A 22,347-nucleotide genomic window follows, 5' to 3' on the forward strand; every position below is an offset into this window, starting at 1 on the left:
TAGAGAAAGAAAGAATGGTAGTAGAAACCATCCAAAATGAAAGTGAAACAAGAAATGTTGTGAAACCAAAAAAATACTCCAATTGAAGTGCTCAAAACTAGCGTTCTACCAGGCGGATACATGGATACACAAACTATCCAAACAAAGCCCCGCCCCCCTCCCACATAGTAATTCTGTTGAAAGTATTTATCCCATGATTTTTTTTGTATTTTCAATTATCAATTTCATGTCTAGTTCTGCTCCTATGATTTCTACATTTTAAGTCTCTTTTTAAGCTTAACTATTAATTTATTAATTAGTTTGTAAGTGCAGCCACAATTGCAAATAAATTAAACAAAACGATACAAAATCAACTGCAAAAACACCTACAATTAAAATAAAGGAAACAAAATAAAATAAAATTATACTGAAAACCAAAAGATCTACAAAGGAGTGTAACGCTTTTCTTCTCTTAGTACTGGATGTTGGATGGGTGTCATCTGCTGGCTGCCATGGAATATCAAAAGGGGCATTCAGTGGCTTAAAGGTTGTCTGGAACTTGGAAAGAAGTCTAATGGAATCTGGAAATCCTCTGGAGGATGCTTCTAGGAATTTTCCCTGCGCCAAGAGACGCTGCAAGTTGGAATTTCGTCGACAATGAACACAGCTGTAGAGGGAGCATCTGCTTCAGCGCCACCCACATGCAGTGGAATTGGGATTGGCACCCACTAAAGACGACTGCCTTTCCTATACTATATCTGACTCCGTATGAGGTTTGTAAGGAATGGAATAGATGGTTTACTTGGTTCTACTCCTGCACTACAATAATTATAATTATTGTATTGGATATTATTATTATTATAATATATATTTTTATTAGATATTTGCTGGATCTCTAGTAGCCAATACAGATTGAGGCAGCATTTCCAAGCAAGAAATATTTGTATGAAATTAATTAATACATTTTCTGACATAAACATACAAATTGTTGCCTACTTTTCGGCTGAGTTTCACGCCACCAAAGTTGCTTTTAAACACTACTTTGAGTGCCTTGATTCCTGCACTGTGCCGCAGTGTTATTCAACACCTATCTACCCCACAATATCTGGGTACAAACAAATTCCGATTTAGAATGAAATGAAGAATATCTTTATTTGTTCAAATGATTCGTTTCTGGACATTGGAGGTTTTATCTAGACTAAGAAAATAATATAAAAAAATTTAGAATACTTTTTGTGGGACCGCGTCAGAAATCCGTTTCGGGACTTTGAGGTCTGGCTTCGTCCAGCTGCCTGTGGGTGTTGATCTCCGTTTTTGTGACAGCAGGCGGAGTTGTCGGTGGCTCTGTTTCCGGTGGAGCAGGCGCAGTTGTCGGTGGTTCCGTTGCCGGCAGAGCAGGAAGAACACTTTGATGTGGCTCCTCCAAGGGCTGAACCTGTGGCTGTGACTGTGACTGTGACTGGGGCTGCTTGTCCACAACATCTTGACCCGGATCAGCCACTTGGCTGGGGGCATTGAAGGATTTCAGGGTGCCCAGCTGTGCCCGCACATCCGTCTCGGTGAGATGATGCACTGGCACATTGGCAGGGACGGCCAGGCGCTTGGGCGAGGTGTTGCCATCGTTGGCCTTGCGTCTGTCCGGGGGAAAGATCACCTGGGCGTAGGTGACACCACTGCCGTTGGGCTCCACAATGCTTTGCACTTCGCCAGAGGAGGTCGTCACCGAGCTGGGATTCCGAAAGACGCCCACCGCATGTTGAGGCTCTTCGTGTGCAGCAGGAGCAGCAGCATCCCGTCGCTGCATGGGCGAGGCTGAGGCCATGGATGTGGTCGTCGTGGTCAGGGGGCTGCCACCTCTTGGTGCAGACGCCGAGGCGGTTGTGTCCTCGTGCGGAACGGGCGCGTACAGCGACGGCGTGTAGTTGTTGTCCGTGACCTTGCAATTGTAGAGGTTCAGGCCCTTGGCAAAGATGAACACCAGTATGTCAAAGAGCACGCCGGTGAGGATCAAGCTGGCCGTGAGAATGTCCAGGATGTTGCCATGCTTCGGGGTCTCGCGCAGCAGACAGCGCTCGTAGTTGGGCGCCCAGTAGACGCAAGTGGAGCCTGCAACGGGAAAATCATGAGCAGGCTGCTGCCAGAATGAGTCTCGGACAGTACTTACGTGTCACCAGATCGTAGCTGAGGTGCACGGGTACATAGGCAAAGAGTCCGACGAGCATCAGCTCGAAGGCCAGCGCCAAACTCTTGTCCTGCGGCAGGACCGCGCGCAGTGTTATCAGTGTCTTGCCAATGGTCATCATGCCCAGCAGGAAGGCGCCCGAAATGCTGAAGATCTGGAACAGGATGATGGTCTGCTGGCAGGCGTCGCCGCTGCAGGCTCCGGCCGTGGCACGCAGCAGACCCGACGAGTTCTGCGTTTGATCTCCGCTGCAGCTGCAGTCCTCGAACAGCTGGAAACTGTTGATGGAGCTCTGCCTGGTGCAGCCGGCGTAGCAGGGCGAGAAGTAGGTCACAGAGCTGTTCTCCGGGCACACCGGCATGAAGGCGGTGGGCGTGCACAGGCACTGGCTGGAACAGTAGGGCTGACTGAGCTTGCCACCCACCACGCCCGCAATGGCGCCCACGTCGCACTTGAGGAACACGAAGTACACAAAGATGGCCACCAGATGCAGGCCCATGCCGATGTTGATCATGGTGATGGTGCGAGCCGAGAGCCGAGCCTTGGCAATGACCAGGCCACCAATCAGCATGCCCACGGCCATAACGGGGGGCTTCAGGAAGTACGCGACGAAGGCGGAGCGCCACTCCTGCGTGAGTCCGTCCTGTTCGTTGTACGGCAGAAAGAAGCGACTCTGCAGATAGCTCTCCTCCTGCAGGCCAAAGTTCACCACGGCACTCTGCACGAACATGATGCTGACCAGATTGACCATCAGCAGGCGATTGTTGAAGAGCCGCTTCATCGAGGGCCAGAAGTCCGTGTCGTCCAGGTACGTGGAGAACTGGCTGCCGAAGCTGCGCATGTTCGACTGCTCGATGATCCGCTGGGCCGCCTGATGGATCACCGTCTTGGGCAGTCGCTTGGGAAACAGTCCCACCAGCACCGCGCCCACAAAGATCAGCGGCCCGAGTATGACCCAGCCCAGCCACCAGCCGACGTGGGTCAGGCCCACGCTCAAGACCAGAAACGAGCCCGCCTGCTGGCCAAAGATGCGGGCCGCCAGCGTGGCGGCAATCACCGCCGGACTGTCCTGCGACAGGGAGTTGTCGTCGATGTAGGTGACGCCGATGGTGTAGTAGGCCAGTCCGGCCATGCCCAGCGCCAGCTGCAGGACGAACAGCATCACCAGCGTGGCGGTGCTGCTCTGCGCCTCCGTTAGCGTCAGCTTCTGGAACTGAGCCAGCGAAGTGGCACACAGATTGGCATCCAAGAGAGCATCCTTTGCCTTGGTGCCAGCAGCACTAGAAGGAAAGGGCGTATCAGATAGGAGATAGGGGATATTTTATGCTTTATGCCACTTACAAGTTCATTATGGATGGAATGACGGCGATGACACACGTCACGGACTGCAGCATCAGTGTGCCCACCAGCCACTTGATGGGATGGAAGACATCCGCCCAGAAGGCGAACACCAAGGCAAACACAGCCTGGCACAGGCCGCTAGTCACCAGTAGCCAATCTGTGGGTAGAGAAAAACCTTTATAAATACCAAAGCACACGAGTGTGAGAGAGAGACCTTTAGTTTAGTGGCAGGAAAACCCAGAATTCGGCCAAGTATACACGTATATCACTTTATCCTTATCTCGCCCCATTGATAGTGCCCAGATATGACGTATGAGTAATGCGAACACATTTTGGTCAATTGCAGGTTTCAGGAGCTCCCTAAATTGTGTAGAATGCTTTTCGTTAAATTCCCCGTAAATCCATCGAAACATTTGCCAGTCTCTTGCAGACCGGATGAGGCTTTTGTTGTGATTACGTATGGCCACTGATGACGAATAGGTGCGAGTATCTTGCAACACAAAGGAAAATATAACACTTTAGGGCTGTCTCTGTACTATTTGATACCCGCTGATCAATTATATTTAGTAAATTATGCCCAATAAAGGGGGAAACTTGCAGTTCAACCAAAGAATAACTTAACCAACAAAATGAATCATCTAAATCAACGCTTGGCACGCACACACTCACATGTTGTACAACAGACACGAAGGCACAAAACGTTTCTTGCTTCTCTGCCGCTGCGGCAGCCGAGCCAGTAGGCCGAAGACGTACGAAGTTTTTATGCTGTGCGTGTGCGGACTGCGCTATGCAGCTGCTGGTCACTGTTCTTAATACCCGACGTACCTTTCGCGTGGAAAATACAATATACCCTTGCACCCCGAAGAGCACTGGGAAGCCGCCCCCTCCCACAGACACTGGCAATCGTCAACAATATCGCAAAACTGATAACTCACACACAAAAATCTGCCCCGTAGAACCAGGCCAACACCTCGATTACTACCGTACCGTACCGTACACCCGTACACCCGTACACCTGGAGCTGTGCCGCGTAATATTTTCTGTGGCTGTGTTTTTGCGATAGCCACGATTGAGGTGTGGCTTACTCACCGACTAGCAGGGCACTGTAGCCGTACTGGAATGCAGCCTGTTTGGCTGAGACACGGAAGTAGGATTCGCAGGCGCCCTGCAGCGTGCCAGTGAGGGCCAGCACCAGGACAAAGGTGCGCAGGCGGGCAAACTTCTGGCAGCCTGGGCCGCGACACCAGCCCAGACCCTTGATGCCGCAATCGACGCTGTCTGCAAGAGAGTGGAAGAGAGGATTTTATATGGATTATGTCGAGGCAGTCACGGAGTCACTAAGTAAGTATTTTTTATGGACACGCACCGTCGGGTATGTTGTTGGCATTCACAGCTATCTGCGATAGATCGGAGTTGCGTACATTTTGCGCCATTTTGTTATTCGATTTCGTTTTGTATTTCGTTTGTTTTTGTTTTATTTCTTTAGATATTAACTTTCCTCAATGGCCATGAATCGATCGCATCTTCACCGCACACGGACCCAGACACAGACCGACGTCTATTCGAACAGCGGCAATCGAGCAAACTGAGGAGAGCCTCTCTACCTGTGTCCGTCCATTGATAAGACCACAGTTACAGTTACAGTCAGTTATCTTATCACAGTTTATTTTGGTGCTTTTTTGTTTCAGTTTTGTGCTTAATGGCAAGCAACTTTATTGCCGCCGCTTACGCATGCTTGGCTCGTGCGCAGCATGTTGCAGCAGCCTCAAGAACGATCGTGGGCAACATGCTGCAGGCAGCATTAAGAACGATCGTGGGCAACATGTTGTAGCAGCATTAAGAACGATCGTGGGCAGCATGCTGCAGCAGCAACAAGTCGCTAAGCAATTGGGGGTGGCTGTTGGGATGGAATTCCGGTATTTCTTGGGACTTATGAAGAATTAGGAAATGCTCCTGGGAAGAGTTTCGTTTCTTCTTTGTAGAAGTTCTTTCTCCTACTGCTAGTAAGAGCTGTGTAGTGTAGTGTAGTGTCTCCGCTTTGTGCAGCATTTCGAATTCTATGGCACTTTATTTACTGTGATGTGCCCCTTGAGATAGGCTAGCGATACTGGCAAAGACCCGAGACTTTGGTTATAGAATTGGCTGCCTCAAAAAGGGCTGCCACGTGGCTTGCAAAGTGGCGTGCAACAATTTGGTATTAGTGATGCTGTCAGTCCTATCTGAAATAACAAAAAATAGCCCCATAAATAGAGAACTACGCTAGCTATGGCAGTCCGTAGTTTGGAAGAGGTTAAAAGCTCTTATTTGAGCTATGATGTCTGAAACCAAAGTACTCTTGTTGATATGCTTCATTTTTATTTGAAAGAAAACCAAGCAGGCCTTGCACATAGCTTCCCAATACCCCAAAAGAAATTCTTTGCATTAGAAATTGAAGAACTTAATTTAATTTAGCTATCAAAATGCATCCCTGGTGGAGTCTGCTGCTGATTATGAAGTTCGTCTGGGCCATCAATACGCCCAGTTCGCCGCCCATGCTGATATGGGGCATAGATACGTGAGTGCTCCACAAACACACAGCCGTACTGGAATGGCTGCTGGAAACTCCTCTCTCCCCGTGCAGGCCCCAGCCACAGAGCATCTTTCAATACATGAAAACCTTCGACTTGGTCAGGATGCTGAGGCCGATCCAAAGGGAATACATGATTGTTGTCTACTTGGCATCGGAGGTAAAACTCTTCACATTAATGCACAGATTTTAAGGCTAAGTCTGCAACTGATTCCCACAGCTGACTGCCAAGGATATCAACTGCCCCTCGTGCTTTCCGCAAATGAGCCAGATACTGCCCGTGCGGTACTACAGTCAGGTGGAGAAGCCGCTGCGAGCCTTGGACCACATCAGTCGCGGAGCGGTTAGTCCCGGTCTGGTGTGGCACACGCTGCCCATGGATGGCTCAGAGATTGATTTGGGGCAGGAGATTCGCTGCGAGATCGGCCAGATACACGGCTTTAACTTCGGGGATCGCAGTCTGACGGCTCATGGTGCGTACGGGTTGTGGGTGACGGCTAATGGCTGATAATGTCCGGTTGATTGCTTCGCAGATGCCACAATAGCCGCCGTGCTGGAGGTGCTCAAGGGCTGCCGCGTCATCCACATCTACACGGCCCTGGAGGAGGAATACCGAGCTCTGAGGCGTCGTCGGTTCTACAGCATGTCCGGCAAGCGGCACAGCCACACGGAGGGCTCGAATGTCATCTTTACGGGGGATGTTGGCCTGAGGGCCGATCCCACGAACCTCACCATTCTGCGGCACGAGCTGGCCATTGTCGGCGTGCAGAAGATCATCCAGGCCATGGAGATGAAGGTGGGCCACGAGGTGCGCTACAATCGCACCTACGTCCGGCTGAGAACGGGCAACGACAGCCTGCAGATGGGTCTGGTGGGTGTGCAGACGGTGAAGAAGGGCTTCGTCGTTGTCATGAACACCCACATGGGCTACCTAATGATGGAGATCCTGCCAGTGGGCGGCAGCTGGCTCATCACACGCATTGTGTTCAACAGCAACACGACGTACTATCCGCGGGACATGATATTCTTCAGCTTCGGGCACAGTCTGTGCTGTCAGTCCATTACCGCCTACTCGGACGAAGGCTGGCGCCTGACACTCTACTCCTTTCACCTGGATGTTATGCTCACGGGTGGGTGCTCAAGGCTCAAGGCTTGGGCTTGGGCTTGGCTTGTACCCATTGTAATCATTTGATTTCTCTTTGCAGCATCTGACTCGGGCTTCAATCCGGACTACGTGCCGAAGCCCTGCTGGCACTGCGACATATACATCAGTGCGGTGCTCTCGCAGAGCATCTTCACGCTGGGCATCCTGTTCTTTGTGCTGTGCGTGGGTCTGATTATGCTCTGGGACATTGGCCGCAATAGGTTCGTGCAGAATGTCAACGATCCGGATCTGCACATCAAAACGGACTCCTAGACGGACTCCGGGTACTGTGGTGGCGCCCCTCGGCTGCACATTCTATGCTCTCCACACACTACACTCTGCACACACTCTCCACTCTACACACACACACACACACAGATTCTGCCTAATTCACTTGCTTACAAATCTAATCATAGTGCGGGGCATCGCCATTGTGTGGGTGGCGGAGGGGGGAGCGACACTGGTCAGTGGATCGTAATACTAATAATAATGTCATTGTCGCGTTCTGTTATTGTGCCGTAGTTTTCTATTGTCATTGTTATTGCTATGGGCCACAGGCCACCCGCCAAAAGTCTCCACAAGAAAGTGCGAAGGAGAAGCAGCCTGCCGAAAGACAAAGACAACAACAAAAAATGATAATGTCAAGTTTGGGTTTGTTTTTGTTTTTGTTTTTTTTGGAGAAACAACCTAAATCATATTTGCACGTGGGGCCAGCCATGTGGCGTGGGGTAGATGGACTGGAACTATTTACTCGCAGCGCGGCCGCTTTATTTTATAGCTTTGATAATGCTTTATCGGGCTTCGATTGACTGCGACAAGGCAGCCGCGGCCCGGCCCGGCCCGTCCCGGCCAGCGGACAATTTAAAATTTTTCAATTTTCAGTCTGATTCGCGCCACAACGTTGAACGGGTCGCTCGGTCCTCGTCTTTATACACAAACCACCCCACCCAGCCATCTTTAGTGTTTCGCGCTAGCGGGACTGAACGCCGTTCCTGCGAAAAGGAACTCGAGCGGCGGCAAATTAAATTAATCGTTCAAGTGCTCAACGATAAGATTATTGTACAACAAATGTGCGAATAATATAGGAAATCGACTAAACTACTCAGGCAAAAAGTACGTATAATCGTACTATTTACGTGCACCTGTCTGGCATTGCGATTGTGGGCAGCCCCCACAGCCGGTGATTGACATTGGGGTAGCTCGGCATGCGGCAGGGATATATACTCGTACATATACATATTTGTGTGTGTGCATATATCCTTAATAAAGTGACAACAAGTGGCAAGCGGCAGGCAGTTATTTCTGCAAAAAGATAATTAAATTAAATTAAATTCCAAATGTGCTTGAAAAATATTTCCTTGTGCCCAAATTATTTGCTGAAGAGCCCTGAAATTGTTTTAACTGACTCACAATAGCAGGAACCCCTCCAAAAAAAAATGTGATTTGTGTTTTGTCTTGTAATGAATCACCTAACTGGACACTTAGCATCAAAACGTTTGATAAAGAAAAATTCGACTGTGCCCTGGGTAATTATAGTCTATGGTAGAGATACCACTGGCATACCTGCCATGCGCATATCAAGTGATCTATGTCTGTTCCACACTTGTAAATAAATCAATCACTGAACACTGAAAATGAGGAAAAAGACCGATGTAGCGGCAAATAATTTTGTAAATTTATTTCAAGTACAATTGAGTGGAATTCTGTGCAGTCTGAGTTCATTAAACTGATTTCATTTCAGTGCAGTCCCTGACCAAAACGAACGCCATTGCCCAAGCTGATTAGGAAGTGTTTTACTTACTGATATATAGTATCAGCATAACATCTGAGTTAACCGAAATTGGGGCACTAGCAATCGAAATATAGCTGGGGAATTTATTGGACCTGTGAGCAGGTGGTGCAGGTGCTACAGCAAATACCTGTAACAGCAGGAAGTGCATGCCCAAGAGTTCCTTCACGTTGAACCTGTAATTGCCTTGGGATTAGGAAGATTCCGTGAAGCCAATCGTGTTGTCACTGTGATTATTCCGCACTTAGTTCCACCGAACATCACCTGTTGATCAGACCACAACCTCCGATAAGATATCATTAGCGATACGCGTAACTATAACCTGCCCAAGGGAGTGATTTGATCAATCGAAAGGCAGGCATCCCTATGCCTGTGCCTATGACCGCCAGACGAGTGCTGGGGCGGTCATCGTTATGCGGTAAAAATAGCAAAAAATATCAGAGCACCTTAGAGCACAGAGCACCAGAGCACAGCACCCCCCCAGCCATATAGATACCAAATTTAATATGGCCCAATCTAATCGGCAGCCAGTGCCCAGGCCTAGGCCCAGTCCAGACCTAATGTGATCTTGAGTAGGTGCCATGCCATTATCGCTGGTTAGTTAATCGATACGCCGAATTTCCCTATCGGGACAATTAAATTTAGCCTTTATATGCCCTAAACGAATGTTTACGGATCCGCTTTCCAAGAGTCACGCTTACCCGGACTATTTCCAGCTGGCGGGGAACACGAATCAAGCAAGGAATTTGCAGTGCATCGGTGATTTACAAACCCTTCTTCTGTGTCTGTGTTGATTGCAGCGGCATCCACTCCTGTCCGCCTGTCTGGTACGGCACACAATCTTATCTGCGCGCGTTCAATGGTTTATTGAGCAGCACGGCTCGGACAAGACAGACGCATCCCCCACACCACCCCCAGAAGCTGACAGGCAGACAAACAGAAGACAGACAGAGGCGAACAGAGGGTGGCACGGCGATGACGGAAGTGCGACGACGGGGCTCAGCGCCCCCACCGGGCCACTACCTGTGCGGCATGGCCAACTGGCATCCGGCCTGGCTGCAGAAATATGCCACCACCAAGATGTTCATGGGTGTCTACGGACTGCTGGGCACCATCCAGGCCATGTCCTACATGTACTTCATTGTCACACTGACCACGCTCGAGAAACGCTTCAAGATACCCAGCCAGACCACAGGTGAGAGCATCGCAAACCTCCTTCCAGCTTGCACACTTAATGCTCAGTTTTGCAGGCATCATTCTCAGTGGCAACGAGATCTCACAGATCATGCTGTCGCTCATCCTGTCGTACATTGGCGGACAGCGCAATCGTCCGCGCTGGATCGCCTGGGGCATTGTCTTCTGTGGCTTGTCCTGCTACATTCTCGTTCTGCCGCACTTCATCTATGGCGCTGGCCACGATGTCCTGCAGTTCACCAAGGAGTATCAGGATAGCCTCACGAATGGCACCTCTGCAGCGGGTATTCCCTCACTGCCAGTGAGTGCACACCACACCCACCTCCCACTCCCACTCTCTCTCACTCTCACTCTCCCTATATCTATATTCTATTTCTATGCAGAATGTCACCTCATCGCAGAGTGCGCAGCTGTGTGGCGTTGGCCAGAAGGAGGAGGGCTGCGATGATCTCTTCACCTATGTGCCCCTCGTCCTGATCTTTCTCTCGCAGTTTGTGCTGGGCGTGGGCAACACCCTGTACTACTCGCTGGGCCAGACCTATCTGGACGACAACACCAAGAAGACAAACACTCCGCTGATGCTGGCGGTGGCCATGTCCCTGCGAATGATTGGCCCAGTCGTTGGCTTCCTCTTTGGTGCGTAAACTTCAGCCCCCAACGGAGCCCACAGCCTGACAGCTGACTTCCTGCTCCCTTCCATCCCTCCCCCCTAGGTTACATTTCGCTGAACACCTTCATTGACCCATCGAAGACGCCGCTGATCGACAGCAAGGATCCGCGTTGGCTGGGCGCCTGGTGGCTGGGCTGGGTCATCCTCGGCACGCTGATGTGTCTCTTCTCCGGCCTGATTGGACTCTTTCCCAAGCAGCTGCCGAAGGCACGCGACACACTCAAGCACAACTCCCACCAGCCGCTGGCCATGCGCCACGAGGAGCTCAAGCGCGAGGAGAATCTCTCGCTGAGCAGTCGCTTCTCCTCGAATGCCGCCCTCGACAACATTGGCGCCGGCGCCGGTGCCAATGCGGATCTGCCCAAGCTGAAGGACTTTCCCCGTGCCCTGATGCGCTTGCTGCGCAACAAATTGCTGATCTTCAACATCACCTCCGGCGTCTTCTACATACTCGGCGCCTCTGGCTTCATGACCTTCCTCACCAAGTACATGGAGGTGCAGTTCCACAAGAACTCGCAGAGCGCCACCATTGTGAGTCGATTGCTGTCCGTCTCAACTCAGTCCCAGGATAATTGTCCGCTTGCTCTTTTCAGGTGGTGGGTCCTGTGTCCATTCTGGGCATGGTCGTGGGCCTCATTGGCTCCGGCTTCGTGCTGTCCAAGAAGAAGCCGGCTGTCAGCAAGGTGCTCATGTGGAATGTGATCGTGGGCTGTGTCTACATAATGGGTCAGATCTCCTACGCCTTCCTCTACTGCCCAGACACCTTTTCGATGGCTCATGTGGGCGGGTAAGCTTCCGCAGTCCTTTATTCCGTTACCATCTTTAACTTTATGAAGTTTTTTCCCGCGCGACAGACTCAACCTGACCAGTGCCTGCAACTCGAACTGCTCCTGCAGTGGCATGAGCTACACGCCCGTCTGCCACGAGCCCACCGACACCACCTACTTCTCCGCCTGCCATGCGGGCTGTCAGAGCTACAATGCCGAGTCGAAGCTGTACGAGAACTGCAGTTGCCTGGCGGCAGCTGGCGTACTGCAGCCCGATGCAGCTGAGAGGCTGCTGAAGCTGCTGGAGCCGACACCTCAACCAGAACTGGATGCAGCCACAGACTACACAGCCACAGACTACACGCTCAGCGGCGTGCCGCTGCCGCTGCTCAACGACGAGAATGAATTGGGGGATGAGCTGATCTCGCGAGTGCGTCGCTCCCAGCCCGAGGAGGAGGTCATACGGCCGGGCATCTGCATGGAGGGCTGCAACTGGAGCTTCTGGGTGTTCTCCATCACCTCGATGGTTATCAATTGGTTCGGCTCCTCCGGCCGCGTGGGCAATGTGCTGGTCAACTACCGTGCCGTGGAGGCGGGCGACAAGTCCTTTGCCCAGGGCTTGGCCCTCATGATGATCAGCATGTTCGCCCTGATTCCGGGTCCGATTATATTCGGTCGCCTCATCGACTCCACGTGCCTGGTGTGGACGCAGACCTGCAATGGCAAAGGCAATTGTCAGCTGTACGACCAGCAGCGCTTCCGCTACTCCATCAACTTCCTGTCCTGCTGTAAGATGTGCCCATGGGCCCCCTCCAAACCAATTCTAATGCCCGCATCTGTCTCCTTCTCCCCCTTTGGCTAGTGCTCACCTTCTTTGGGATGTTCTTCGATTACCTGGTGTGGTACTACGGCCGGGATCTGGACATCTATGGCGACAAGGAGGCCAAGCAGCTGGAGCGAGCCAACAGGAAGGATCAGCCCATCACTCCGCTGCTGGCCAAGAAAGCCGAGAAGATCCGAGAAGAGCAATACTAAGGCCAGAACCAATGCGTGATACTCAATGCTAAGGAACCGAATGCCCCATAGGACAGGCGAGACAACGAAGGGGGGCAAAGGAATTTTGTTTAGTGTGTAAGTATCGCTGGAGGGAAGATGCCAATAATTCCACAGCCATACATATGTACAAGCAAACCTCCCGCTGTCCCGCTGTCCCGCTGTCCCGCTGCCTAGGATATTATCCATTTTCCATTTTTTGTTTATTTCCGTGTTTAATTTTGTCATGTTTTTTTACTACTCATTTAAGGAACACAACACACAAACCATGAATAGCTTTATAATAAATCAAAATGAATTTATAATTGTATATGTGGAATCTCCATGCGAGTAGACAATTAATATTTGGCAAGGCAACGACGCAGGGGAAGCTGATTGGAGCCGGAGTGCCGCCAGGCAGCGAAAGGTGGGAAGGTCCAACACTGTACAGCGATATGCCTAAAGCAAGCGTTGAGGCGCCAGTATGGAGGAACTGCTCGAACTTCAATCTTCTCGATTGCTCTGCTCCTTTTAGCCCCTGCCCACCTGCTGGCCCACTGCTGGTTTGCGTAGAGCGAATCAGCCACCACCTGTGAGCCCTTTTAGGGGTCTCACACCAAACACAATACTCGCATTCAAGTGCGATCAAATCCTTTGTCAAACAATACTTGGAAGATCAGCAGGCATAGAAGTGTGACAGCTTTATTTTACACTAGAACGAATGAACAAATAATATTAGTTGGGCCCAGGTCGGCGTCGGTGATTGACCCGTTTTGGGTGCCAAACTCAGGAATTGGCTCACCATCGAAGTTCTCCTGCTTGACGCTGCAGTGAGGATCCGTGTACTCCACCTCTACGGCGCGTGGCGGCTGCTCGTTCGAAGGGCTGCGTGCGGCCAGCACGTTGGCCAGCACGTTGACACTGTGGACCAGTAGGGCCATATCCCCCTTTCCAACCCTTTGACATGATGCACACGTTCATGATGGTGTCATGGCTTCATCAGAGTTTTTGTTTGTTTCTAAGGATTTTCAATGCAAAGGCCACTGTGATAAAATAATATTCATCAATTTATGTGGCTCCCAAGAAGCCTCTGTGTGTGGCATTCCCGATGTCCCTAGTCAATATTGTCAGTTTACCCTAGAACCCTAAAGCAAAACAGTTTGAATATCCGAAATATCGAAGCAAAGGCTTAGAGTGTCGCTTTTTGGTGTCCCTAAGACTGTACATGATCCGTAGCAGAGTCAGCAGCTGACTTTTGTCCCCAGAATATTGTAATTATATTTTTCCATAGCTAGCCAACACACAGACTTCATACAGTGGTATTCTGTATACTCCATTCGTCGCACCACTGACATGTAAATCCAAGCCAGCTCTCTGTCCAATAGTCTGGCAATGTATTTGACAAGAGCTGTCAGCCCATCCCCCCATAAAAAATAAATAAACTCTCGATTGGCAATAAAAATAATTCTTAATTAAAAGTTTGAACAGTTGAATGAACTGATTTCCACACCACCAGCATGTGGTATAGTTCTAGGCGCGTTTTTTTTAACGTGGTATCCCCAGTAGGCCTAATCCACACACCCGTGTATCTGTGCATCTCTGTCCATCGCTGTGTATCCCGCTGCATATCCCGCTGTATCTCCCGCTGTATCTCTGCTCTATCCTATAAATAAAAGCTGGAAAATGAGAAACTGCTTTCCCGCGGTGACCGAAACTGAATAATTACCACCAATGTCGCCAATGTCGTTGTTCTTGTTCTCTTGTTCTCTTGTTCTTGTTCTTGTTCTTGTTGTGTAGTGTTCAATCGACGTACATTTATGTAACCCTTTGTGCAGACGTGACTCCTTTTGGAACTCCGCGGCTGGCAGTGAAATTCGTAAAAGGAAAACTATTTAAAACACACTCAAATCAGGCTTACAACTTGCATTCCTTTTTTTTTTGCTTTTGTAAAAAATATTTAAAAAAAAAAACGTTAAACTTAAAAACTAATTAACTATTTTCACTTTTCACTTAAAATTACTCCGAAACAGAAAACTGAAAACTGTTTTTATTTTAATTTAGAATTTTGGGTTTTTGTGTTCCCTGGCTGCCGTCCAGGGAACTACTGAAATATTTTCAGTAGTCTCAAACGAATCAGAATTCGACAACTGGGATTTCGTCGGGCATGGATTGCTGTGTTTACATTTTAGCCGGAAATATGTTGATTTCGTTTTGCAAAATATTTCCAGCACGATTCCCGATTAGGGCATAGCGACATATCTCATGGCAGGCCCTAGCGACATATCTCCTGCTGAAAAATGTGTGGCAGGAGCTATGTCGCCCGGAGATATGTCGTTACATCAATTGTGGCTGCTTTAGGTCCTTTTAGTCTCCGTCAAATGGGGTTCAAACAAATCCAAAAGCTTTTCCAGTGTTCCAGTGGAAAGGATGCGAGACTTTGGAAGGATTTCCCGCCTTTGGGAGTATAGGGACATATGTATATCCTGCGCTTAGGCGCACCCACAATAATCAGTTCAAGTTCTCAAAATAAAGACTCCTTTAATTTTTGGTTCGCTTGGTTTTTTTTCATCTTTTTTTTGCTTTAATTTTTTGTTCACGTTTTATTGATAAAAAATGTTCAAATGTATGCGGTTGTTTTTTTTTTTGTTTGTTTTGTTTTCATTTCATACGTATGTATTTTGTATAATAATAATACATTTGAGTTTCGTTTTCTGTATAAATATTCCCGTTTTGTCTATATAATTCTATTATTTCGATCGCTTCTATTCCCTTACTTATGTAGTGTTCGACCCTCCCTCCGTTCTTAGTGGCTGGCTGTCTTCTATATGTGTGTGTGTGTTTGTTGTGTGAAACATTTTTAAATAAGTTCTCGCGTGGTCAACAATTATATCGCACTTATTGTATTATTTATGTATATAATTAATTAAATATCCCTCTCGATTTTGTCGATTCGATTCATAGGAGGAGGCTGTGGAAAGCGTTAAAAGCAGGTTTTGGTTTATTCCCATTCCGTTAAGTACGATTATGCTCTCGAAGTTAAATATTTCTCAGTTAATTGGATTAACTTAGACAAAGGGGCGACTGTTCAACGACTGTTTTTTAATGATATTATTATTTTATATAAATTTATTAATCATTTACTTGTTTTTGTTTATGTTTCAGTGGCAACAACTTTTGATTTCAACTTTTATTCTGTTAACAAAGGCGTGGGAACTCTGGGGGCAGGGCATAAGTTAGTTTAGACAAAACGAGGAGCGAGAACAAAACTCTGAACAATGTGTGAATATTCTTTTTTGAAACCGCCTTGGTCCTGGTCCTTTTATGGATGACAAATTATAGCTAAAATCATAGGTAAATTAAATGCAATGACAACCGAAATGAAAATCTGGTTTGTGTTTGTGTTTTTTGTTTCTGCTTGATAGCAAAAAGGCGTTTTTATTTTGTTCCTTCATAATTGGGGTTTTTCGTATTGGTTCGTGTGGTTTTTGCACGATTTCTTCAATTAACTAAATTATAAAAAAATCAAATCAAATTCGTTTGTGGTAGCAAAACAAATATGGGGATTGGCTTTTAAGTGAATAGAATATAAAGTAAGTAATATAAAATTAACAATTACATTTTTACGTAATGGATAATGTTCACCCGTACAGTTTCGATTTCTGTTTCGTGTTTTGTTTGTTTTGTTTTAGTTTAATGATTTCAAACAATCTATCATTTTGAGCTTACGAATCAAGCTAACTTTTTTCAAAGATCCTTTTGGGGCTTAAACTTAAATTAAAGCCTTTAGTTATATAATATATGTATTTGTAAAAAAAATAGAAGATGGGTAAATAATCGTAATCGATTTAGCCGGAATTATTTAACATATTTGCAATTTAAAGGCTCATACAAAAGGAAAATCTATGGAGGGGGGCGGTGTGGTATGGGGGAAATCTATTGGGGAACCGTGGCGTGACGGAGACCGGTTCGGATATATTTCTTACTTTTCGCTTGTATAAATATAAAAATTGGGTAGCTTGCAGCTTTTAGTTTTTTTTTTTAGTTTTTAAAAAATGTCACGACTTGCGCGCGTGATTTAGGCATGTACGTGTACGTGTTATATAATGCTTACAGTTTATACAAAAGTAATAGACCAAAAATAAAAATAAAACGACGGCGGCTACTCGTACGCTGAGTGTTGTGGGCCTTAACAAACGCAAATTGTAATAAGAACCTATTTTATGCGTGTTATCATACGTAATCAATTATCATCATCGGCATCGGCATGTCTCTCCCGCTTCGCATACATATATATATACTGTTCTGTGTATACGCTTTATATATATATATGCATATATATGTATGTGTTTTTTTGTTGTGTATATATATAAATAGTACATCTTGTTTCGCAAATGGTCTTGCTACCGATTTTCTTTTAGTTGCACATAATATAGTTTATGTTTTCGTATATAATGCATTTCCGTTTCGATCTCTCAGCCTGTCCCAGTCCCAGCTGAATGTCTTTTCGGTTTTGTAAACGAACTTTCCGTTTGCCCGTTCTCCGGGCTCTGGGAACGCGCATCCGATTCAGCGATTCATGTCGTTTGCTATATATAAACTTCCTCTAATCAATGTATAATCAATTGCTATTGCTGGTAAACGTAAAAGAACGGTATGTGGTGTATGAGGGTGTAACTGCCTGGGTTTTTTTTCGTTTTGTAAAATATGAAGAAAGCGTGGCGTTGTTGTTGTTGCTGTTGTCTCTCGTCGTGGCGTGCAAGGCTATTCTCAAAGTCGCAGTGAAAGGCGGGCGCTAGAATGTAGCTTGGCTCAATTTATTCGACCACCTTCAGTACCTTACCAATGGCAATGGTTTTGTCTGCAAAACAAAAAAAAAAGAAAGCATATATACCAGATATTTCAACATTTTTGTCGCTGCTAAAACTCACTTTCATCTCTTAGCGTGAAACGACCCATTTGTGGGAAGAGCTTAAACTGTTCAAGGCAAATCATTCCGGAGCATTCGATTCGCATAATTGCAACCTGATCCTGCTTAACGAACCGTGGACGTGTTTTTGATTTGTCACCAGACTTTTTGTCAACCAAACAGATGAGGGCCTATGGAAACAAATGCACAAAATAGAGTATGAATTTTATAATAACAGATATAAAGAGAACGCACCTTTACTGTGACCTCTTCGGCAGCGCAGTGTATGTGCATGACGGCCGAATAACCCGCACAGATAATTGATTTATGTTCTAATATAACGACCTGAGCATCGAAGATTTTTCCCGTCTTGATGGGATTAGTGGCATCGCAGAGTACAAAGCCAGGCGAGACATCCTCTTCCTCAATGCCCTACAAACACAAACACAAATCACATGAATTTATATTCAAATCTGGTAAGGCTAAACACTCACTTTCAGCTTGATCTTGACATTCTCGCCGGGACCAACAGATGTGACTTCAAAGTCGTCGGAGAACAGTTGATCTACGGCCACTTGTGTCTGAAGAAAATAGTGAGTGATTGGAAAATTGAATTAAAATCGAGGCTATAGTTGAGAATGGAGTCGAGGATAACATACCCTGTTGGGCATCACCAGCAAGTTTTGACCCTTGCGCGCCATTCCGGATTCCACTTTTCCCATTACGACTGTTCCCATATCCTTGTATTTATCGACAATGGGCATGATGAAGGGCCCGTCAGACTTGCGATTGAGTGAGGGCAGTTCATCGATGAATGGGATGAACGCGGGCCCTCTGTACCATGGGCAGATGGACTCTGGAATTTGATCCTTTAGGCCGTAGCCGCTGAGACCGGAGCAAGGCATAAAGGTAAGATCCTTGGCTGGATTGAAGCCCAGCTTCTTGAGGTATGGTAGTATCTTGTCTTTGCATTCGTTGTAACGCGTCTGATCCCAATTGACTGTTGGATCGTCCATTTTGTTGACCAGCACGACCAGATGCTTAACGCCCGCTGTCTTGGCCAACATGGCGTGCTCCCGGGTCTGTCCGCCTCGATCGAATCCCGTTTCGAATTCACCCTTTCTCGCCGATATGACCAGAACAGCCAGATCTGCCTGTGCCGCTCCGCCAATCATGTTCGGCACAAAGCTCTTGTGGCCTGGGGCGTCGAGGATGGTGAAGTGCTTGCGGTCCGTTTCGAAGAACGCTCGCCCCACCTCCACGGTCTTGCCCTTGTCGCGCTCCTCTTGGTTTGTGTCCAGCGCCCAGGAGAGGTACCAGCTCTCTCGCGACTTTTCACGTGCCTCACGCTCGTACTTCTCCAGCGTCCGCTTGTCCACCATCCCTGTGAGCGACATGATCTGTCCGCCAATTGTTGATTTGCCAGCATCTATTCATGGGACAAGAAACGAGTAATGTTAGCAGGAGATTTTACACAAGTAAATCCGCAAGTATCCACTTACCAACATGGCCAATGAACACTACGTTCACATGCTCCCGCTTGCTTCTGTTCTCCTCGACCTTCACGATCTTCTTTTTGGACACCTTTGGCGTGGCCTCGCCCTCCAAGAACTCATCCTCGGCCTCTTCGTCTTCAGGAGTTATGACTGTATCGTCTTCCACATCCCAGCTATCAGCGGGATCGGTTTCTAATTAAAGAGAAAACATCGTTTATGATCAGAAAATGATATTGCAGATTTAAACGAAGGAATTTTGTATATTTGTATATGTGTGTGGTGGATTTTAATTGTAATCGCATGGAATATTCCATGGATATTCTGGTTCTCAACTTTTGATCGAAGGTTAAGCTAATATAATGGGACGACTTTTTCATGTAATTGTCGGGTTAAGCATACAGAGAGAGAGACATGCTAATCGCTCGGCAAACAGATGAGTCACGTGTCGCATAGTGCTAAATGCAAGGTTCGCTTGTGATCCAAGTCAGTTTCAAGAAGTTGATAGGGGGCCAGGATACATTTTACTTGCTTTCAGTTGAAGCTGGACGCGTTTTGGATTTCACTAGGAGATGATTTTAAGCTGGATCCGGATGTCTCTTTCCGTCTCCATAGTTACTAACTTTTCTTCGAATTTTTCTTGGAGATAGTACTCTCGGTGGCACCGCCGTTCTGATTAATCATTATTACATCAGAGAAAACAAACTGTTGCCCAAAAGGTGAGTAATTTTGTCGCGTGGCTTCTGATCGCGGCGAAGTGTAAGAGTCAACAGGCAGGCACTACCAGTACGCGTTCGGTCCGCTCTCTACAGTGTGACTGCCGCACTGAAATCAAGTTCAAAGCGGTTTCAACCGCAGAGGAGCTGCAATAAGTGCCCCATTCAGGCCGAAACAGTCGCCACAGCGATAACGTGGAAGGCGAAGCAACATTAGCAGCCGTTCCACGCACCGAACGAAGCAGCTTGGAAGCAAAAGCTGCACGTAAACGTGTCAAAACACAAGAGACATGGCTAAACACGTGTGTGTTTGTATGTGCGTTTGCGTGTGTGTTGGTGAGCGTGTGAGGCAAAGAGCCAAATAAACGCATGCACAAAACGTAACAGGCGTAAAAATGGCACCAAGTGAATGGCAAAAGTGTGGAACAGCTGCTGGTGTCAGCGTCGCCGGGTGAAATTCAAATGTGAAAGGTGGATAGAGATGAGCAGCGGCTGTGCTGTGATCCATACCTAACATCCTGTTACTGCGAACTGTGACTTTGTCAGATTAGATTTTGAAAGTAGTTGAATTTCACTGAAAGCGAACGGTTCTATTTAAATTTGTTGACTGTTTTCCCAATTGGAACTGATTATTATTATCCCAGCACTTGAAATATTTTGCTTGGGTAAACAGTGCTTCACAATCTGCTATTCCAGATATGCGATTAGTCACGGTCAAATCATTTTCTCATCTCTGAGAATGTGAGACTTCACTGGCGGCGGCGACACGACGGCGTGAAAAGCGGTGGTCCAAAGAAAATGCCTGCCGCGACTAACAACTGTTTCTATGCATGAAAATTGCGGTTCACAGTTGTTGAATTACAAATATCACACACAGCCAAAGCAACACATGCGATTGTATTGTCACGATTTGCCGACGATGCACACCGCACATTGAGGTTATGTTTTGGAGGCGATAATAACCTAGCAATTGCAGACTTTTCCTTTTCTTTATTGACGATTGACGGCAATGCCGGGTGGTTGGGGGAGGCAGGTGAACTCGGGCAACAACAATGGCCTAGCGACTTGTCTTTGTTACATGTACACAAATGCAGGCGTCAATGTGACGTCACAGAGGAAAAGTTCAATGCGCCAAAGCAGTTAGAAAGCTGCTGCTGCTGCCGACCGACCCCACCACCTCCACCTCCCGGGGGATACTCTTAGGCTATTTACCATTGTTTGCAACTTTGTCCGACGCGCTGACGTTCTCAATTGGCCCCGCTGCCGCCGTCGAAGGCGTGGTAGCCGGCGAACCCGGTGCGGGCGAGGCTGAGTTGGAGGCGGCGGCCGACAAGGATCCCGCTTGTGTCTCCGCAGGTCCCACTGCTGCTGCTGCTGCTGCCACTGCTGCTCCGGCGGCCGTTACCAAGGCATTTGTTGATCCCCCGCTGCCGGTGGAGTCCGGAGTTGTGGCTGGTGTGGCTGATCCCGACCCTGCTCCAGGTGGCTGGGTGTCCGCTGGCGGCGGCGCTTCTCCCTCTGCTTGCGCCGATACCACAGCCGCTGTGCTGGCAGGACCACCGTAGCTGAAGCTCGGCACGAACTCCACTGCGTTCACGTTCAGCGTGGAGAATTTTGTGGAAACATCCGAGTTCTCTTGAGCGGCCATGGTTCCTGCTTTCAATTATGCCCAAAAATATCTCGCACTTTTTTCACGCGACACACTTTCGCCCTCCTTCAACTTCTGCTTCTTCTTCACGCTGCGTCCACTCACACACACACGCGGTCGGGTCGGGAATGAATGGCACAAAAACACACGCCTTTCGTTGATTCGCGAGCTGCAGAGGCGGGGGGCGGGGCCCAAGCCAGACTATAAAGCAAGAATAAATAACTAAAAATAACTGTTGTTTTGTTAGAACCTGATTAACTTTCTGCCACGATAGTTCTAGCCAGGCCACTCTGTCTGTTGTTGACGGTAGCTTTTCTGGCAATCTAACCTTTGTCTGCAGGCCGTGTGTACCGGTTTGGATTGGAGACTCTTGTGTCGTGTGCAGGTGTAACTGGAAGAACTGTCAACTAAATATATATTCCTCTTAATTTAATGTTTTTTAATATTATTTTACTTTTGAAGCGCCACGCATGGAAACAAAGATTGATTGTTATCGATACTGTTTTGTATCGATGTGCAATAGTCGAATGGCATATGGATATGCATATGTAAATGTGCAATTTTAAATAAATCAAACAATTAACATATTTTATTTTTATATATTGTATTTATTCCCCCAGTCTGCCCATTCCTCATTTATGTTGCGGCAGGTCAGCTCAGATCGCTACATCAGCTGTTAAAAACGTGCCGAACGCCGACGGTCCCGAGCCGAAGACCTGGGACCGTACGCTGCGCCACTTTCGTTGTATGAACTGGCACATCTATATACTGTGGTCAAATTCATCTTCTCGCACAAAAACTTGGGGGTAAAGACATACAACAAATCTAAGGACGTATTTTCTGTCTTGAAAAACAGTTCGATATCCTACAAAAATATTTTAGCTAGTTCGCTTGTCCAATAAAAAAATCGACCAAAAATA

General features: G+C 47.6%; 5 protein-coding genes across 10 annotated transcripts; 2 read left to right on the plus strand and 3 right to left on the minus strand.

Annotated features, from left to right (window-relative positions):
- Window positions 1-1,112: 1,112 nt before the first annotated feature.
- LOC111073514 (solute carrier organic anion transporter family member 1A1) lies at window positions 1,113-5,090 on the minus strand. The gene is made up of 5 exons (XM_022365849.2): window positions 4,869-5,090; window positions 4,592-4,780; window positions 3,503-3,659; window positions 2,144-3,441; window positions 1,113-2,085 (listed from the first exon to the last, which is right to left on the minus strand). Exons 1-5 carry the CDS (start codon window positions 4,933-4,935, stop codon window positions 1,226-1,228), a joined length of 2,571 nt encoding a protein of 856 aa, XP_022221541.2. The 5' UTR covers window positions 4,936-5,090; the 3' UTR covers window positions 1,113-1,225.
- Window positions 5,091-5,870: 780 nt separating this feature from the next.
- On the plus strand, window positions 5,871-7,841 carry LOC111073503 (V-type proton ATPase subunit S1). The gene is made up of 5 exons (XM_022365837.2): window positions 5,871-6,056; window positions 6,123-6,228; window positions 6,289-6,541; window positions 6,602-7,198; window positions 7,274-7,841. Exons 1-5 carry the CDS (start codon window positions 5,962-5,964, stop codon window positions 7,483-7,485), a joined length of 1,263 nt encoding a protein of 420 aa, XP_022221529.2. The 5' UTR covers window positions 5,871-5,961; the 3' UTR covers window positions 7,486-7,841.
- Window positions 7,842-8,107: 266 nt separating this feature from the next.
- Window positions 8,108-12,964, plus strand: LOC111073508 (solute carrier organic anion transporter family member 74D). Of its 2 annotated transcripts, none has more exons than XM_022365843.2 (8): window positions 8,108-8,325; window positions 9,802-10,196; window positions 10,252-10,496; window positions 10,579-10,831; window positions 10,909-11,396; window positions 11,459-11,652; window positions 11,720-12,420; window positions 12,495-12,964. In XM_022365843.2, the coding sequence occupies exons 2-8, from the start codon at window positions 9,977-9,979 to the stop codon at window positions 12,665-12,667; spliced, it is 2,274 nt and encodes a 757-aa protein (XP_022221535.2). In that variant the 5' UTR covers window positions 8,108-8,325; window positions 9,802-9,976; the 3' UTR covers window positions 12,668-12,964. The 2 variants fall into 2 exon arrangements, with proteins under 2 accessions (XP_022221535.2, XP_041450780.1); XM_041594846.1 differs by lacking the exon at window positions 8,108-8,325 and adding an exon at window positions 8,641-8,738.
- Window positions 12,965-14,113: 1,149 nt separating this feature from the next.
- LOC111073509 lies at window positions 14,114-14,615 on the minus strand. Its single transcript, XM_041594867.1, has 3 exons — window positions 14,583-14,615; window positions 14,391-14,525; window positions 14,114-14,327 (listed from the first exon to the last, which is right to left on the minus strand). The coding sequence occupies exons 1-3, from the start codon at window positions 14,589-14,591 to the stop codon at window positions 14,133-14,135; spliced, it is 339 nt and encodes a 112-aa protein (XP_041450801.1). The 5' UTR covers window positions 14,592-14,615; the 3' UTR covers window positions 14,114-14,132.
- A 1,442-nt stretch (window positions 14,616-16,057) lies between these two features.
- On the minus strand, window positions 16,058-21,852 carry LOC111073477 (eukaryotic peptide chain release factor GTP-binding subunit ERF3A). Of its 5 annotated transcripts, none has more exons than XM_041594814.1 (8): window positions 21,756-21,852; window positions 20,992-21,628; window positions 19,073-19,258; window positions 18,230-18,999; window positions 18,065-18,151; window positions 17,826-18,002; window positions 17,593-17,761; window positions 16,058-17,522 (listed from the first exon to the last, which is right to left on the minus strand). In XM_041594814.1, the coding sequence occupies exons 2-8, from the start codon at window positions 21,425-21,427 to the stop codon at window positions 17,479-17,481; spliced, it is 1,869 nt and encodes a 622-aa protein (XP_041450748.1). In that variant the 5' UTR covers window positions 21,428-21,628; window positions 21,756-21,852; the 3' UTR covers window positions 16,058-17,478. The 5 variants fall into 5 exon arrangements, with proteins under 5 accessions (XP_041450748.1, XP_041450747.1, XP_041450749.1 ...); XM_041594813.1 differs by having other exon boundaries at window positions 21,678-21,852; XM_041594815.1 differs by having other exon boundaries at window positions 20,992-21,659; window positions 21,756-21,841.
- Between the last annotated feature and the right edge of the window lie 495 nt (window positions 21,853-22,347).

Source organism: Drosophila obscura, unplaced genomic scaffold (assembly GCF_018151105.1).
Source record: "Drosophila obscura isolate BZ-5 IFL unplaced genomic scaffold, ASM1815110v1 contig_37, whole genome shotgun sequence".
NCBI lineage: Eukaryota > Metazoa > Arthropoda > Insecta > Diptera > Drosophilidae > Drosophila > Drosophila obscura.

Excerpts from the sequence above, each read along its gene's own strand:
- LOC111073514 (XM_022365849.2), bottom strand. The coding sequence starts at position 4,935 with ATGGCGCAAAATGTACGCAACTCCGATCTATCGCAGATAGCTGTGAAT. Across the intron at positions 4,781-4,868 it reads TGCCAACAACATACCCGACG|ACAGCGTCGATTGCGGCATC; the intron begins GTGCGTGTCCAT and ends ACTCTCTTGCAG. Across the intron at positions 3,660-4,591 it reads CTACAGTGCCCTGCTAGTCG|ATTGGCTACTGGTGACTAGC; the intron begins GTGAGTAAGCCA and ends CTCTACCCACAG.
- LOC111073509 (XM_041594867.1), bottom strand. Across the intron at positions 14,328-14,390 it reads CGACATTGGCGACATTGGTG|GATAGAGCAGAGATACAGCG; the intron begins GTAATTATTCAG and ends TTTTATTTATAG.
- LOC111073508 (XM_022365843.2), top strand. The coding sequence starts at position 9,977 with ATGACGGAAGTGCGACGACGGGGCTCAGCGCCCCCACCGGGCCACTAC. Across the intron at positions 10,832-10,908 it reads AGTCGTTGGCTTCCTCTTTG|GTTACATTTCGCTGAACACC; the intron begins GTGCGTAAACTT and ends CCTCCCCCCTAG. Across the intron at positions 12,421-12,494 it reads CATCAACTTCCTGTCCTGCT|TGCTCACCTTCTTTGGGATG; the intron begins GTAAGATGTGCC and ends CCCTTTGGCTAG.
- LOC111073503 (XM_022365837.2), top strand. The coding sequence starts at position 5,962 with ATGCATCCCTGGTGGAGTCTGCTGCTGATTATGAAGTTCGTCTGGGCC. Across the intron at positions 6,542-6,601 it reads TCGCAGTCTGACGGCTCATG|ATGCCACAATAGCCGCCGTG; the intron begins GTGCGTACGGGT and ends ATTGCTTCGCAG. Across the intron at positions 7,199-7,273 it reads CCTGGATGTTATGCTCACGG|CATCTGACTCGGGCTTCAAT; the intron begins GTGGGTGCTCAA and ends TTCTCTTTGCAG.
- LOC111073477 (XM_041594814.1), bottom strand. The coding sequence starts at position 21,427 with ATGGCCGCTCAAGAGAACTCGGATGTTTCCACAAAATTCTCCACGCTG. Across the intron at positions 18,003-18,064 it reads ATGTCAAGATCAAGCTGAAA|GGCATTGAGGAAGAGGATGT; the intron begins GTGAGTGTTTAG and ends TTGTGTTTGTAG. Across the intron at positions 17,762-17,825 it reads CCGAAGAGGTCACAGTAAAG|GCCCTCATCTGTTTGGTTGA; the intron begins GTGCGTTCTCTT and ends TTGTTTCCATAG.